Source organism: Canis lupus, chromosome 20, assembly GCF_003254725.2.
Source record: "Canis lupus dingo isolate Sandy chromosome 20, ASM325472v2, whole genome shotgun sequence".
NCBI lineage: Eukaryota > Metazoa > Chordata > Mammalia > Carnivora > Canidae > Canis > Canis lupus.
Window position 1 is genome coordinate 29,621,438 of NC_064262.1, and position 15,561 is coordinate 29,636,998.

Consider the following 15,561-nt stretch of genomic DNA (forward strand, 5'->3'; position numbering starts at 1 on the left):
TGAACTGTTATACAATTAAACTGACCGTGTAACAAGCATTAGCTAACTGCCTACTATATGCAATCGCTGTGCTGGATGAGATGCCTTAAAATGCTTCTTAAAAAGCTAGCATATCAGTAATTATTATTTATAAAGCCATTATTACACACCAGGCACTGCTCTAATCACTGTAAACATATATATTACTTCATTTTTATTTTATTGACTCCTCACAGCCAACCTGTGAGGTAGGTTCTACTACTGTCCCCCATTTTACAAATGTGGAAATGGAAGGCACAAGTTCACATCTGAAAAAGATCACAAAACTACACGTGGCACAGCTATGATGCAAACTCGGTCCTGTCTGCATTACAGAGCCTTTGCTTTTAACCACTAAACTAGAGTTAATCACTCACTTTTCTCCAAGGCCTGTGCAAAAAAGACCTCCCCATCAGGAGGAGGACACGAGACTAAGCAAGGGTCCTAAGCAGTTCTGTTCACAGAAGGCCTAAGTAGAGCTCTTGTTTTCATCCTAAGCACTGTCAAATTAGATGAGCGACTCCTATTTCTGTTATCTAGAGGCCCAAAAAGACCTAAGCTACCACTCCTCATTAACCCACCTCCAAAACCAAACAATTCAGTCTTTAGTTACCAAAGTCCCTGCATCCAGAGAAAAGAAACGGACAAGCTCCAGTGTGGAATTTGGAAACACAGTGGATTTCAAGGAAGGTCCAGTCTCTCACTGCCAGGGTGAAAAAAGAAAAACCGGACAGAGAAATGAGAGGTGACCTCTGATCACAAAATACGTTTCTACGAGGTCTCTGTACCACCCTAGCAGCTGGCCGCACCCAACTGACCCAACCCAAAGCATTTTAAAACACTAGCAGGGGCAGTGTTATGTTCTTCTCCCAAATCTGTCTGGAACACTGATGCTGCAAAGTCATCTGGTAGCTCCTGCAATGCTCCATGCTTACCAAGGAAATTTCCCCTTCAGACTAATAAATGTCAAAGCATAGGGCGGGCCTCATTGTTTTTAGCTTGATGAAATGCTGAATATTCATTTTTATTTTACAGTCATTACAAGGCTCCACCTAAGTAATAAAGATTATATCTTCTTTCCAAGCTCCAATGAGAATATGGCACCTTTCAAAGATCTAGGGAACAACAGGCAATTGTGTGGACATTTGTGAACATCTCGACAAGTTTATGAAACAGGAAGGATACTGAAAAGATGAGGCTTACCATTCTGAAAGAAAGCGAAGAACGTTTCACAAGCACAGTGTGCAAGCAAAAGCTACCCGATACACTAGGGACAAACACGCCTTAGATTTCCGAGGAATTTATTTTAGGAAAGTAGGCCAAGTGTTGGGATTTAGTTAGAGGGATTTTCATCACAGCACTCATTATAATATCCAAAATTATAAGCACCATTTATTTAACAATAAGGAACAGTTAAATAAAATCATGGTGTAAGCATTAAACATTTCTCCATGATCAATTCTAAAGGTTTTAGAAGAGTAACGGCCTAGAACACGCAAAATAAACAGTTCAATGTAGAGGGCAGATTACAACAGAATACAATTTTCATCAAAAAAAGAAATCTAAGACAAATATATACCCAAGTACACCAAGGTATTCAAGGTAACTAATGCAAAAGCATATTTATTTTACCGTGTTTATTACAATGAACATATGTAGCTTTTATATTAGGAAAAGCTTTTTTTGGAGATAACTTACCCTATCTCCTGTTTTTATTTCTAAACCTGGAAAATTTCCAATAAACACAAATATAAATGGAAGCTCCACTCCCATATATTTTATTCAGTCCCCAGCCTCACAGGATTATGAACCCAAGGCCAATATTTTTCCATGATGCCTACCTAAATTCCCTCCTTGCATATTACCTGAAACCATAAATACTTTTTAAATAGAGGCTCATGGTGCCGATAGCGCTCTCACAACGATTGGTGAATGTTCCGAAAACCCGCTGGACTTTCTGCAAGAAGTGTGGTAAGCACCAACCCCACAAAGTGACACAGTACAAGAAAGGCAAAGATTCTCTTTACACCCAGGGAAAGCGGCATTATGACCAGAAGCAGAGTGGCTATGGTGGACAGACTAAGCCAATCTTCCAGGAAAAGGCTAAAACTACAAAGAAGATTGTGCTGAGGCTTGAATGTGTTGAGCCCAACTGCAGATCTAAGAGAATGCTGGCTATTAAGCGATGCAAGCATTTTGAACTGGGAGGAGATAAGAAGAGAAAGGGCCAAGTGATCCAGTTCTAAACTTCATATTTTGTTATGAAGACAATAAAATCTTGATGTTATGTTCCATAAATAAATAAATAAATAAATACTCATTTTTTTAAAAAATCATAAAATTGGAGTGCCTGAGTGGCTCAGTCAAACCTCTAACTCTTGATCTCAGCTCAGGCCTTGATCTCAGGAGTCGAGTTCAAGTCGTATGTCGGGCCCCTCACTGGGCATGGAGCCTACTTAAAAAAAAAAAATCCATAAAACCATCATCATCCCTAAACAACTTTAAAATATTCTCCTAATATACTACCATTTCCAATCCATGTTATAATTTCCAAGTGCCTAGTTTGGACTAATTAATTCATTTGAATCAGGATCCAGATCAGGTCCATACAGAGCTTGACCAGTAGGTCTTTCCTCTTCATCTCTTTTTATTTCCCCATTGCAATTTACTCATTAAATAATCCAGATCTGAGGCATCTGGTTGATGAAGTCAGTTAAGCATCCAACTCTTGGTTTCGCCTCAGGTTGTGATCCCAGGATTTTGACATCAAGCTCCACCACAGGGCTCTACACTGCTTGGAGTCAGCTTGAGATTCTTTCTCTCTCTCTGCCCCTCCCACCAAAATAAATAAATAAATAAATAAATAAATAAATAAATAAATAAATAAATCCCCCCCCTTTTTTTTTTTAAATCCAAATCTTTGGTCAGTCTAGAATTTGCCTTCTGTATTCCTATGGTACCCTTTATGATGTTTTTAATTCCTCCAGAATTCCCTTAGGTTGGTACACTTGAATAGATTCACATGTGGTTTTTGTCTTGATTTGGGGGGGTTTTGTGGGTGGGGGTAAGAGGTAGATGGGGCAGGGAGTTATAAGACTTGTTTATTTTCTAAGATATAATGTGTCTACCACCAGAAGCTCATAAAATGGGGTTTTTTTTGTAATATGATTAAGTGTTGATGCCCATGCCTAGATTTGGCAATCCATTAGTGGCTGCAAAATGGCAATCCTCCATTTCCACCACTTTGTCTCCATTGTTAGCTACAGTGATTTCATAAAGGAAAAACTCCCACTCATCTACTACCTGGTTACTCAGTATCAAAAGCTATTCTTAATTTTTAAAAAAACATACATACTCATAGACCTAAGCTTCCACTACATATAGAATAATCAGAAGCTATAAATAGCACAAGCCTCCTTTCTCCTTTTCAGCCAGATGTGGAGTTCAAACATTATCCCAGGTCAGCAGGGGCGCACTTGGTACAAAGTGCAGCAGAGCCATCGCAGAGGAGTCTGCTGAGGGCTCAGGCCTCTCTTTTCTCAGCAGTGCCCTTGGCACAGGCACACCTGTCCTGGGGGCGATGGGCCACCTCTCTGCGTGCCCAGGTGGCCCAGCACTCGGAACTCCTCGGTTGCATTCCTGGCACCACCAGAGGTTCCTAGGCTGCCCCCAGCCCCGAAGCAGGCATAAGAGAACAGAACGAAGACTCCCCCCGCGGCTGGCCAAGGAAAGTCCTCACACGAGGCATTAAAGCAGAAAGAACTGACAAACTGTACACGAGAAAAATGGAATCAACAGTCTGAACTCAATTTAACGATGGCTTTACAAATTGGAAGGCTGACGGCCCAAGGCAGGGAAAGGCACACAGCACAGCACGGGGTCAGGATCTGTGGCTGGTGGGCAAGCTCTGCGGCTGTGAGAAACGGCCAGAAGAGCAGATTTAATAACTCAGGGTTGGCACGTGGGCTTGTGCCTGGGCCTTTGATTTTTATAAACTAACAATCCAGGCGAGTAGGGAGCGTGAAAACAAGTCTGCAGGTAAGCCCTGCAAGAGGCCCGCTGGTCACTGGGCCAGATTTCCCTCCGGGGCTTCCAGATGGGGAGGCTGGGCATGACCTCGTTACTGCCAGCAAGGTCTCCTCAGAAGGCATTCATTAGTTAAATGTACACCAGCCCACAGGAAAGAGACCTGGGCCATTAAATATAAATGCAAAGCAAAATGAGACCCATCCATCCTAAATCTCAGATCTTTACAGCAAGAAAGCTTTACTTCCAGCTTTTAATTTTTCTAAGTCATAAGCACTGAAATTATGGTTCATGACCATGCATCTAGATTTGGGCCCCACCCCTCCCCAAACCAAACAAAGAAATTACTTTCGATTCTTAATCCCTGTCAGATTTCATAAGGCATCTGTTAACACTCCTAAACCTGGATTAAGTTTCTCTAAGTACTAAGGGTCCATCTTCTAAACAGAACCTTGAGCCCATCTGCAGCAGGACAAAACACAGAAGCTGGTAAGCCTTAAATGAATTGGAATCACTTACCTAAATGAGAGTCAGAACTAAGTCAGTGATTTTTCCTTTAAAAATGCATTAATAAAGAAAGTAAGGAGAAATAAACATTTATAAAATGTCTCTCCCCCAGATTAATAAAAATAATCACTCCCTAACAAAGTACTCACACAATAGCTGCAGTCCACAGGATAACCATGCGTTGTGGCTTCTGGCTCTCCTGCGGTTTCCATTTTGTCCCAGTTAAATAAATGCCCATTGACACAAGGGTTTTCAGCTGTTTCTGTTTACTGCTGTAGCCCCAATGCCAAGAACAATGCTTTATGATAGGTGTTCTATATATATTTGAAGGAGGGAGGAAGGGAGACAAGAAAGAGAAGAGAAAGGAATTCCACGCATTTCAGTAGAACCAAGTACTTCAGAGCTAACAGGGTACTTCAAGGAGAAGACCAAATGGTTAAGCTTCAGATTCTTCTCGGTAACCATGCTTCTAATTGCATATAATCAGAAAACAACCTGCTTGGATCCCCTCCAGCCAAAGCTGGCAGAGCTCTCCCCTGATTTTCCCACATCTCCATGCTAAGCTCTTCAGAAACTCCCAAACATTGAGAGACACAATACAATCCATCAACCCTCTCCTCTGATATGCAAAGACCTTCCCACTTATAGCAGCAAAGGAAAAGAAACTCCAAAGACTAGGGCCCTGTTTATTTCAGATCCATTATATTCTGAAAGTGAACTAAGAAACCAAACAAGATATGAAATATCCAAAAGCAAATGGACCTTGAAAAAAAAATCATTGCATTGCCTTTAATGTTTGTGTTTGTTAGACTTCCTTTCCTTAAAACCTGAAAGCCCATTGTGAAGGATGAATAAAGAGGCAGGTTACATAACCACAGGAATATAAACAGTAACTTCTCCCCCAAGGCTCATTTATCTCATCTGTTAAATGGGATGATAATAGTCGCTCCCTCGGGGAAATTGTATGGGAATTAAACATGGTAATGTTTAATTGCCAAGAGTACTTGGCACAAGCTTGACCTTTCACATATGTTCTACAAGTCGAACTCATGAGGAGGAAGAGAATGATGAAGAGGAAGAGGAGGATGACAATGGTGACAATCATGCTGATGACAATCAACATCTACCAAACAATGGAGAGAAACCCCATTTTGGTGTTGGAAATAGCCATATCATATACCTCTGGTTCTATGCTGAGCTCTTCACAGGATAGCTTTCATTTTGGGGAAATGACAAGACATTAATGGCTGTCCCTTGCCCACCAACCACATCGCTTCATTTCCTCTCCTATGACTACTATGAATTTTCCTGTTCACATAGAGCACTCAACCAGAAACGAGGCTGTCAATCGTGGACGATGGGCAGGATTCTCTGAGAACAGGGAGAGTGAGGAAAAAGTCTGTATGGCTAGTGGGTGGTGAGAGTTCAAAGCAGAACTCACAGAGTCTCCAGTGGAATGCAAACCCAATTAAGGACAGACCTAGCAGCTGTAATGCTTTGAAGGGTATACCCCCCATGCCTACCCAGTCCCTAGTACGTGCCAAGTTTTTACTGAACAAAAAACAGAAGGATGCAACAGAAGACCAATACATCACTTCATTCCCTGGAAAGCAAGCAGGCAGCTCTTGCTGAGCATCCAACATTCTGCATTTATGTCTTGTCAGCTAGAAGAAATCTACAGCTTTAGGCTACAGTAGTAGTGACCCCTGACCACCACCACCCCCAAATAATTCAGTCTATGTCCTTATTTCCAGAACTTATGAATATTACCTTATATGATCAAAGAGTAAATACTACCTTACAAGCAGAATATGTGATTAAGTTAAGGATTCTGGCAGGAGATATTAATCCTAGATGATCCAGATGAGTCCTAAATCCAAAGACAAGCGTCCTTACCAGAGCGAGACCATGGGGAGATTTGGCAGGAGGAAGAGGTGGAGGCAGTTGAAGCACACAGAGATGGAGTCACAAGTCCAGGTATACCAACAGCCATAGGAAGGAAAAAGAGGTCAAGAATAGATTCTCCTTCTAAGTTTTTAATTTTGGGAGCCCTGGGAAGCTAGTATAGTTTCCTCACTCACAGGTAAGTAGCAGCCCAGGTAACACACTCAAGTCATCACTCCTTCTCAAGTGGTCTGAAAGCCACATATAGAAACAGGCAGGGACCAGTAAGAAGCCAAGTCAGCAAGTGACAAAGCAATAGTGCAGTTCAAAGCAGTCGAGGCAAGGCACAAATGCAAGGACAGTAGAGCACAAATATCAGGTATTTAAGAAAAACATGGATGTCAGCTCTAAATAAGATGGCCTAATATTTGAAGTTAGTAAGTCAAACATAGATTTAAGTAATATATACATATACATACATAATCTTTTTAAAATTACCTGCAATATTGCAAGCAAACAAAATCTCTGAAGATGACCTCATATGGTCAGATCTAGAACTTCTTGAATCTGCCAACTACATGCCCCTAGAAACCAAAAGAGATCCTCACTTCCTACCGGTGAGCTCATCTCTGGGGCAAGGTTTCTCAAAATGAAGTAGGAAGAACACTACAGACTTCTCAAAAGTCCACAAGCTCAAGATTTTTTTTTTATTTCTATGATAAACTAAAAATAAAATATTCACATTTATGAACACCAAACCCAGGAAGAACCCTGACAACTGGCAGTCAAAATGCACATTCAAGCAACAAAGAAATCTTAAGGACCTTGTTCTTGTGGGGCTCAGATAAATTCACAGGGTTCTTGCAAGATGTTTCTCCCTTTGATCTCTAAACATAATTTTGAGAATCATTGCTCTACAGTACAGTCCTGACTTTTTGCTCAACATAACAGAAAAAAACAAAACCACACACAAATATTGACTTAAATATCCTTCACCTTGAATTCAGAAAACACCAGTTATCAGTTCTACAATAGCATCTGAAGAGAATTAGCAATTAGATGCCTCTTTTCCCTGAGCCTTTTCGGTTTTTCTAAGGCCTCAAAGGGTGAGGCTACGTGAGTATCTGCAAATGATAACTTGGTACCATATTCTGGAAACAGCGGCTGGGGTCCCTGGCTAGCTCAGTTGGTGGAGCACTTAACTCTTGATCTTGGGGTTGTGAGTTGGAGCCCCCACGTTGGGTGCAGAGCTAACTTACAAATAAAATCCTAGGAGAAAATAACAGCCGAAAGTCTGACAAATGTGAGGGCAACAAACACCCTTTTAGAAAAGCAAGCAGACACGTTTTCTTTAAATGATGTCCTTAGAATTCCACAAGACTGAGTCACAGCTCCAAGAGATAAACTGAAATCCGATTATGATGCAGCGATAACACACAGTTCTCTCGAGAGATTATTCCAGTCTGAATGAATAATAATTCGCAGACCTGAATGGGAAGATAGCTATCCTCACTTATCACCATCACAAGGTAGGCAGATCCTCAAAGGGCAGGGCTATGCTCCTGGGCAGTTGTCTCTAGATGGTGACCCACAGCGTTTCGAGAGGTGATTGACATCTTTGTGGCGTGTGGCCAACAATGATAAACTCACACTCAAAGATGCTGAGGAGGAGGCAGTGCAGAACCTGGTCAACTACTACAGCATCTAAAGTTCCACGGGTGTGAGCTCCGATATCACCAACAGTTTCATTTCCTTCAGAAACGGAAACAGGGAACAGGCTCCAAAGGAACAGGAGACATTCTAGCTGATGCGTGTAGCTCTAGCTTTGGCATTGAGAAAGTCACAGCAAATTCTCTGGCTCCCATTTTCATTTTTTTTTTAAGATTTTATTTATTTATTCATGAGAGACAGAGACAGAGAGACAGAGAGACACAGGCAGAGGGAGAAGCAGGCTGCATGCGGGGAGCTCCACATGGGACTCGATCCTGGGTCCCTAGGATCAGGCCCTGGGCTGAAGGCGGCGGTAAACCGCTGAGCCACCCGGGCTGCCCATCTGGCTCCCATTTTCTTCATGAAATACCTCCCGTCACCAGGGAGCCTGGCAAGCAATGAGGACTCTACCCCGACTCCTTCATTCGGCCCTCTCAACAACCTCGGGAAGTAAATGCTACTGTAATCCTCATTTTCCGGATGAGAAATTAACCAAGCTTCCAGTAACTTGCCCAAGGTCATTCTGGTAATAAATGATGCAAGAGCCAGGATTCAAATTCTGGGCTGAGCTGGAACATGAAACAATTAACTAACCTAACTAGAGATAAGAAAATGACAGAGATAATCCTGTAATACCAGAACACCGTGGTGCTGGCAGAGGTTTAAAAACAAGTTGTTGTTTTTTTTTTAAGATTTTGTTTATTTATTCATGACAGACACACAGAGAGAGACAGAATCATAGGCAGAGGGAAAAGCAGGCTCCCTGCAGGGAGCCCGATGCAAGACTCGAACCCAGGACCTCAGGATCATGACCTGAGCCAAAGGTAGATGCTCAACCACTGAGCCACCCAAGCTTCCCCCTCAAAAAAGTTTTGATAATTTAAAATATTTCATACTAACATAAAAGTGTATTAGATGCCAAACTGTACACAGACCAGTGGCTGGAAGGAGGTGGCCCTGCCTCCTCCACCTTCACAAGCCATGTGTCAGAGAACCCACTCCGTACTGAACAGGATTTTGATCTATGATTTCAGTGAAGCCAGAGTGGAGATGTAATCAGCTAGCACCGGACACGAGGTTGGAGTGAACAGACCACACAATTGGTCAAAAAACCCAAATTTCAAACATCCAACAAAGTGGAACCAGACCGAATAAAACCCACAATACGAGATGTTACCATGTAAAATATTAGACTCAGATGAATCAACAAGTAAATACAATGCAGAATCAGGGTGAAACCAGACTGTTCGTCAAAAATAAGGAGAACAAACATTTAAACCAGCATTAAAACTCATACTAGCCAAAAAATGGAAACTACTCAAATGTCCAACAAGTGATGAATGCATCCACATAATGTGGTATATTCATAAGGGGACTATTATTTGTCCATAATAATGAATAAGGTTCTGATACATACAAGATGAGTGAACCTTGAAAGCATTATGCTAAGTGAAAGAAGCCAGTCACAAAAGGCCACATGTTGTAGGATTTCATTTTTATGTAGTGTCCAGAACAGACAAGCTTATAAAAAGAGTAAGCAGATTAGTAATGCCTGGGGGAGGGGGGGGTATTGAGGGAAAATTGAGAAAACAACAACAACAACAACAACAACAACAAAAACATCTGAAGTATTTAGTTGTCTATATGTTTAAACAGAGATAGCAAGGGTGTCTGTATGGCTCAGTCCACTAAGCATCTGACTCTTGATTTCAGCTTAGGTCATGATCTCAGGGTCATGAGATCAAGCCCCACATCAGGCTTTGTGCTCAGTGGGCAGTCTACTTGAGATTCTTTCTCTCTCTCTCTCTCTCTCCTCTCTCTCACTCTCTCTCTCTCTCTCTCCCTTTGCTCCTACCCTGCCCCCGTGCGTGTGTGCATGCACTCTCTTTTAAAAAAATAAATAAATCTTTAAAAAAATAAGCAGAGATAGAAATACAGATATCCCCGTGCTTTTCAGAATTTCGCCTTACATCACTTTGCTTTCAAGAAAGACCTGCATTCATACCTATTTTCACTAACCAAAGAAATCGGAAGAGGATTTTTGCTTTCACAGAAAAAGAGTGAAAAGCGAAAACAGTGTTCCATGTCTGTTCTGCAGCAAGCCTTTACAAAGGCTGCAGGCACCCTGAGCAGTGGGTGTGGCCCCACCAAGCTCCTTCCTGAACTATACTCAGCATCTCAGCATCAGGCCACCATGGCTTTGAACTGTGTCTATGAGCATCTGTGCTTTATCTCGACTTATTCTGTGAATCCATTAGCAAGATATGTCCTAAGGTATCAGAGAAGCCTAGGAGAGGTTATTTTTGGGGTCTGGGAATGCTCAAAATTTTTTCATATAAATTAATCGTAATTGCTTCTTGGCTTTATGCCATCTCAGCTTACAAAAGGTTCCTATGAAAGAAACACTCTGCTTTGGGATAGCAGAACAATCCTGCATACTATAATTCTAGGAAAACAATCTGACCTATAGATTGGCACAAAATAAGTTAGAATAATGAAAAAGTTGGCCAACATGAAGTAGTAAGCTCTTCAGTGCTGGAAGCATTCAAGCAGAGACCATCTGACTTTTTGGGTCAATAATACAACCAAACGGGTTTATTTCACTTATGGGCTGAAAGCTTCAAAAAGTTATCTCTAAGACACTAAAATTCTAGTATTTGTCACAGATAACACTTAAGCAACTGAAGAATTAGTCACTGAATTAGGATATGGTTGAGAGCACAAAATGTGGTGGTAGGCTGCCTGCAATCAAATCCATTCTCTACCATTTCATTATATGGCCTTAGGGAGGCAATCAGCACAAGATTCAGCTTTTGATTTTGTATAATGGAGTTAATAATAATAACATAAATCAATACTTTATAGACAAATTGGTAAGAATTCAACAGTAAAATTATGAGGCCCTTCTCATAGGATCTCATTGAATTTTTAGCCATCTGAATCAAAGCCACAGCATCTCAGCATTTTTAGTGACACTACATGGACTGTAATATAAAAACATCCAACTAAAACTAAAATACCATCCAATAACACTCAATGATCCAAAGGAGCAGGGCCCTCTGCTAAAAAGAGATCCCAGTATATATCCCAGCATATATGTTGTTTTCCAATAAATATCCAAAAAGTTCTAAGAAACATTAGTGCTATTTTAATATCTTAATGAAGGTATGGTACAATATTGGACGGGAAGACTCTCCAAACAAAAAGCGACTATGCTTCAAACTACTGAACTTGCTAAACGAACACAATATGATTTTATGGATATCCTGCCTCACCCTTCACTCTCATATTTGACAGCTTGTTTTTTTCACCAACTCACTTGGCTGGATGTTATTTTAACATCAAGAATAGAACTCCCATGCCACCAAATCATGCTTGTAATATGGCTATTTGACAGGCCCCAACCGGTACAAGTTAAGTCTTTATTACATACTCAGGAAGTCCATATGTGTATTTTACAAGGTCTCAGCTCTTCTTCGAACCTTGTCTATTATAAATACAGGCTTTAGATATATTCTCACTTTGAGATCACTTACACGGTTGACTATTTGCAGGGCAAACGAATGCAATCAAACACTAAAGCTTCAAGATTAGAGAACTGCCAAGGTCTGAACTATATCAACAGCTCGAAATCAGTTCATTCAACATTGCTTTGACAGTATTACACCCGCAAAACAAACATGGCAACGGTGTACATGGCAGGTATGGCATCACGTTCCAGCAATTTGTGCCTGGGACTTAACAGGGAAACATCCTGTCAGGAGTGTTGTTCCAAGAGAACAAGCCCAGGCATACTTCTCAGACAGTTCACCCTGCAACAAACACTGCCCCAGGCAGTTCGGGAGCTCACAGGATTTGGAAAGGGGCTGGGGGCGTGGGGGAGACTCCCAGACCTCTGCTGTGTGGGGGTGAAGAAAAAAATTTTGGTCTTGCAATCTGTGCTTTAAAAAGAAAATTGCTAGTCTACAAGTCCACTTTACCACAGAAAAATCATTTGTCAAAACCCTATACATCCTTTCACAGTAACAACACTAGGCATACAAGGAAGAAAAAAGAACTTTCTCAATCTTAGTAAGGGCATCGATGAAAACCCCAAAGCTATTACAATCAATGGTAAAAGACTACGCTTTTCCACTATGATCAAGAAAAGCATGAGGGTTTCTACTCTCACCACTTCTTTTCTGGGAATCCCATCTATTCACTTCCATACTGGAGGTTCCAACCAGCACAATTAAGCAAGAAAAAGAAATAAAGGGATTTGAAAAGAAAAGGCAAAACTATCTCTATTTGCAAATGTCCTGATCTTGTATACAGAAAATTCTAAGGAATCCACCAAAAAAACCTATCAGAGCTAATAATTCGACAAAGTTGAAGTTCAGCAAGGTTGCAGGATACAAAATGAATATACAAAAAGCAATCATATTTCTATACAGTAGTAATGAGCAATCCAAAAATGCAATTAAAATGTGTGTTTTGCATCAGCCTTGTCCCAAGAAAATTCCAGATTTCCAACCTACATGCTAGAAATTACAGTCATTCCAATGATGTTCATTTCCAGCTCTTGGAAGAATCTCAATCACACCTTAAACACTTAAAAGACTCATTTGTTCACTTAATATATATTTATCAGGTGCCTCCTATACCCCAGGCACTAGGGAAATAGCAGAAAACAAAGAAAATTCCCTACTGCCTCCCCCCATGAAACTCACATTGTACTTGGGAATACAAGACAACAGATGAACAGAAGATATTGTAACTTCTGATAGTGGTAACAACCATCATAACAGAGATAACACAGAGAGATGGAGGCTGATGGGAAGGTGGCATGCGCCTTAGATGCAGAGGTCAAGGAAGTCTGAGGAGGTAATAACCTAACAATGAGCCAAATCAAGAAAGGGCATTGAAGTGAGGGGTTGGTTTCTGTGTGGGGTTTTTTTTCTTAATATTTATTTACTTGTTTATGTGATCTCTATTCCCAACATGGGACTCGAACTCATGACCCCCAGATCAAGACTCATATGCTCTTCTGACTGAGCCAGCCAGGCACCCTGATTTCTGTGTAGTTACCACACAACTACAGAAGCATGCCTAAGAATTCTGGGATGAAAACAAGCTTGGTGTGTTCTTGAAACACCCAGTGTGCAGGACAAGCAAGGTGGCTTGTCCAAGGCCAGTCCCTGCAGGGGAATACAGTGCTCAGATCATATGGAACCTTGTAGGCTATGGTCCAGAATGAAAGCTTTACCCTAATATGTGCTGGGAATCCACTGGGCAGGGACAGGAGGAGGAATGAAGGGAAGTGATACGAGCTGATCACTCTGCTTCTTTGTGGAATAAATGGTCAGAAACGCTGAACTCAAATACATGGTTGCATCACTTGACATGTGACCCTGGGTAGATCACCCTACCTCTCTGAGCCAAACCTACTATAGCTCAACTGCCTCCCAGATGATATATTTGAAAGCTCTTTGCAAACTGAAATTTGCCGCTGAATGTATGGCAAAATTATCATCCTCCTTACTGATGCCTTCCCTAACCTCCTAAAACAGAAGTAATTCCTTTCTCTAGAAACAAGGAACACTTTTATCAGTCTACCTCCTTTAATACGTATCACTTTCTATTCAGTATTATAAGCATTATCTGTGTATCTTATCACTTCTCCTACACATGAGACTCAAATCTCACCTCTGCAGAATTGAGGACTCCCTATTTACTGGCTTCCAATGCCTTGGCTGGGAGCCAAGACCCCCAGCCAAGACCACAATCAGAGTATCTACATCATTTTATTGCAACTGGTTATCTACACGTCCATCTTTGTCACTAGACTACAAATTCTTTTGAAAAGAGGTTACATACCTTGTTCATATCTATACTTCCAGGGCCTGCATCACGGAAAGAGAGGAAGCCTTTCATGTGTTTGCAATTTCCCTTTGCCCTACTGATCAAGAGTCTCAACATGTGAGTAAAATAAACACCCTTACAGAAATCAAACTATTCACAAAAACAAAGGGCTTAAAAACTTTGGCAACATGTATTTGTATATAACAAATGTAATCTTTAGATAATAATATACTCACATAACAAACCTGGGTGGATCTTTACATCAGGCAAAAAATTGCTAACCATGTTTTCTTTTAACTGTGCAATTTCAAGGCAGTAAAACTTGACCTCTTAGCTTGAATTTCTCAACCCAGTAACAATTCTTGGCTCCCGAAGAGTCTCAAGATTTGAATTGTGTCTCATTTTCCTTTTTCTGAATTCATTTGACAAATAATGTGTAAATTTTAGGTGTATAACTTGTTAATTTTTTTCATTTATATAATGTAATATGATTGCCATTGTAGTGGTAATTAACACCTCTACAGCATTATTTAATTCTTCTTTAGTGACTGGAATAATTAAGTTCTATTCTCTTAGCAAGTTTGTTAATTATAATGTAGTATTGTCTATATTCACTATGGTGTGCATTAGATCTCTAGGGCTTATTTACTACGCAGTGTACATTTATACAAACATCTGCCCTACCCCTCTATGCTCCCCCTCATGCTCTACTAGCCACCATTTTATTCTGTTTTTATGAGTTTGGCTTATGTAAATTTTTTATACTTCCGGGCTCAGTCCATTAAGCGTCTGCCTTCATCTCAGGTCATGCATGATCCCAGGGCCTGGGGATGGAGCCCCATATAGGGCTCCTTGATCAGCGGAGAGCCTGCTTCTCCCTCTGCCCTGCCCCCACTGCTCCTGTGGACAAACATGTGGCAAGTGGGCGCTCTCTCTCTCTCTCTCCTTCCCTTGCAAATAAATAAATGTTTTTAAATAAATAAATTTTTATAACACATAATGTGAAATTATTTTATTGAAGAACACCAATGAATTAATTTGATTAAATGTAGGCCCAGACAAGTATTTTAAATCCAATGGTTTCTATAAAATGCTTAAAATCCAAGTCTAATTCCTATTGTGTGCTATCCACTTTACCAAAATAATGCAAATTAAAATTAGTTTCTGTATTTTTGATAAACACATAAAAGTACCTAAAAACTCAAAGCAGAAGACACTGAAATCTGAAGTTCTTTTTCTCAGAGTTAAGTCTGCCTTTCTATTTTCTCCTCCATTCCAAAGAACTGGTTACAAGGGGAAGACAAAAACCCATAGTAGATTTCTGTAAGCTCTTCTGATCCTCTGTTGTGTGGGAATCTGTTTCATACCTGAGATTTCTTGTTTATCCCTCTTTCTACTGAAAACTGATCAGCAACTTGTTCTGAGGGATAAACAGCAATCTAGAATAAGCTCCTCTTTTAACATGTTTTTAGGTCAGCTGACAGATGAGCAGTTCTCAAAGTGTGGTCAAGGCCAGCAGCATCAACACCCTCAGTAACCTTGTTAGAAATGCAAATACAAAAAAAAAAAAAAAAA

At 40.6% G+C, this 15,561-nt stretch overlaps 2 protein-coding genes across 5 annotated transcripts in view; one reads left to right on the forward strand and one right to left on the reverse strand.

Moving 5' to 3' along the window:
• PTPRG (protein tyrosine phosphatase receptor type G) overlaps nt 1-15,561 on the reverse strand; it is a 705,078-nt gene that overhangs the window by 627,812 nt on the left and 61,705 nt on the right. The window lies entirely within an intron of this gene.
• LOC112666001 (60S ribosomal protein L36a-like) lies at nt 1,888-2,310 on the forward strand. Its single transcript, XM_025456412.3, has one exon. The coding sequence runs from the start codon at nt 1,917-1,919 to the stop codon at nt 2,262-2,264; it is 348 nt and encodes a 115-aa protein (XP_025312197.1). The 5' UTR covers nt 1,888-1,916; the 3' UTR covers nt 2,265-2,310.

Coding starts and splice junctions, on each gene's coding strand:
- LOC112666001 (XM_025456412.3), top strand. CDS start 1,917: ATGGTGCCGATAGCGCTCTCACAACGATTGGTGAATGTTCCGAAAACC.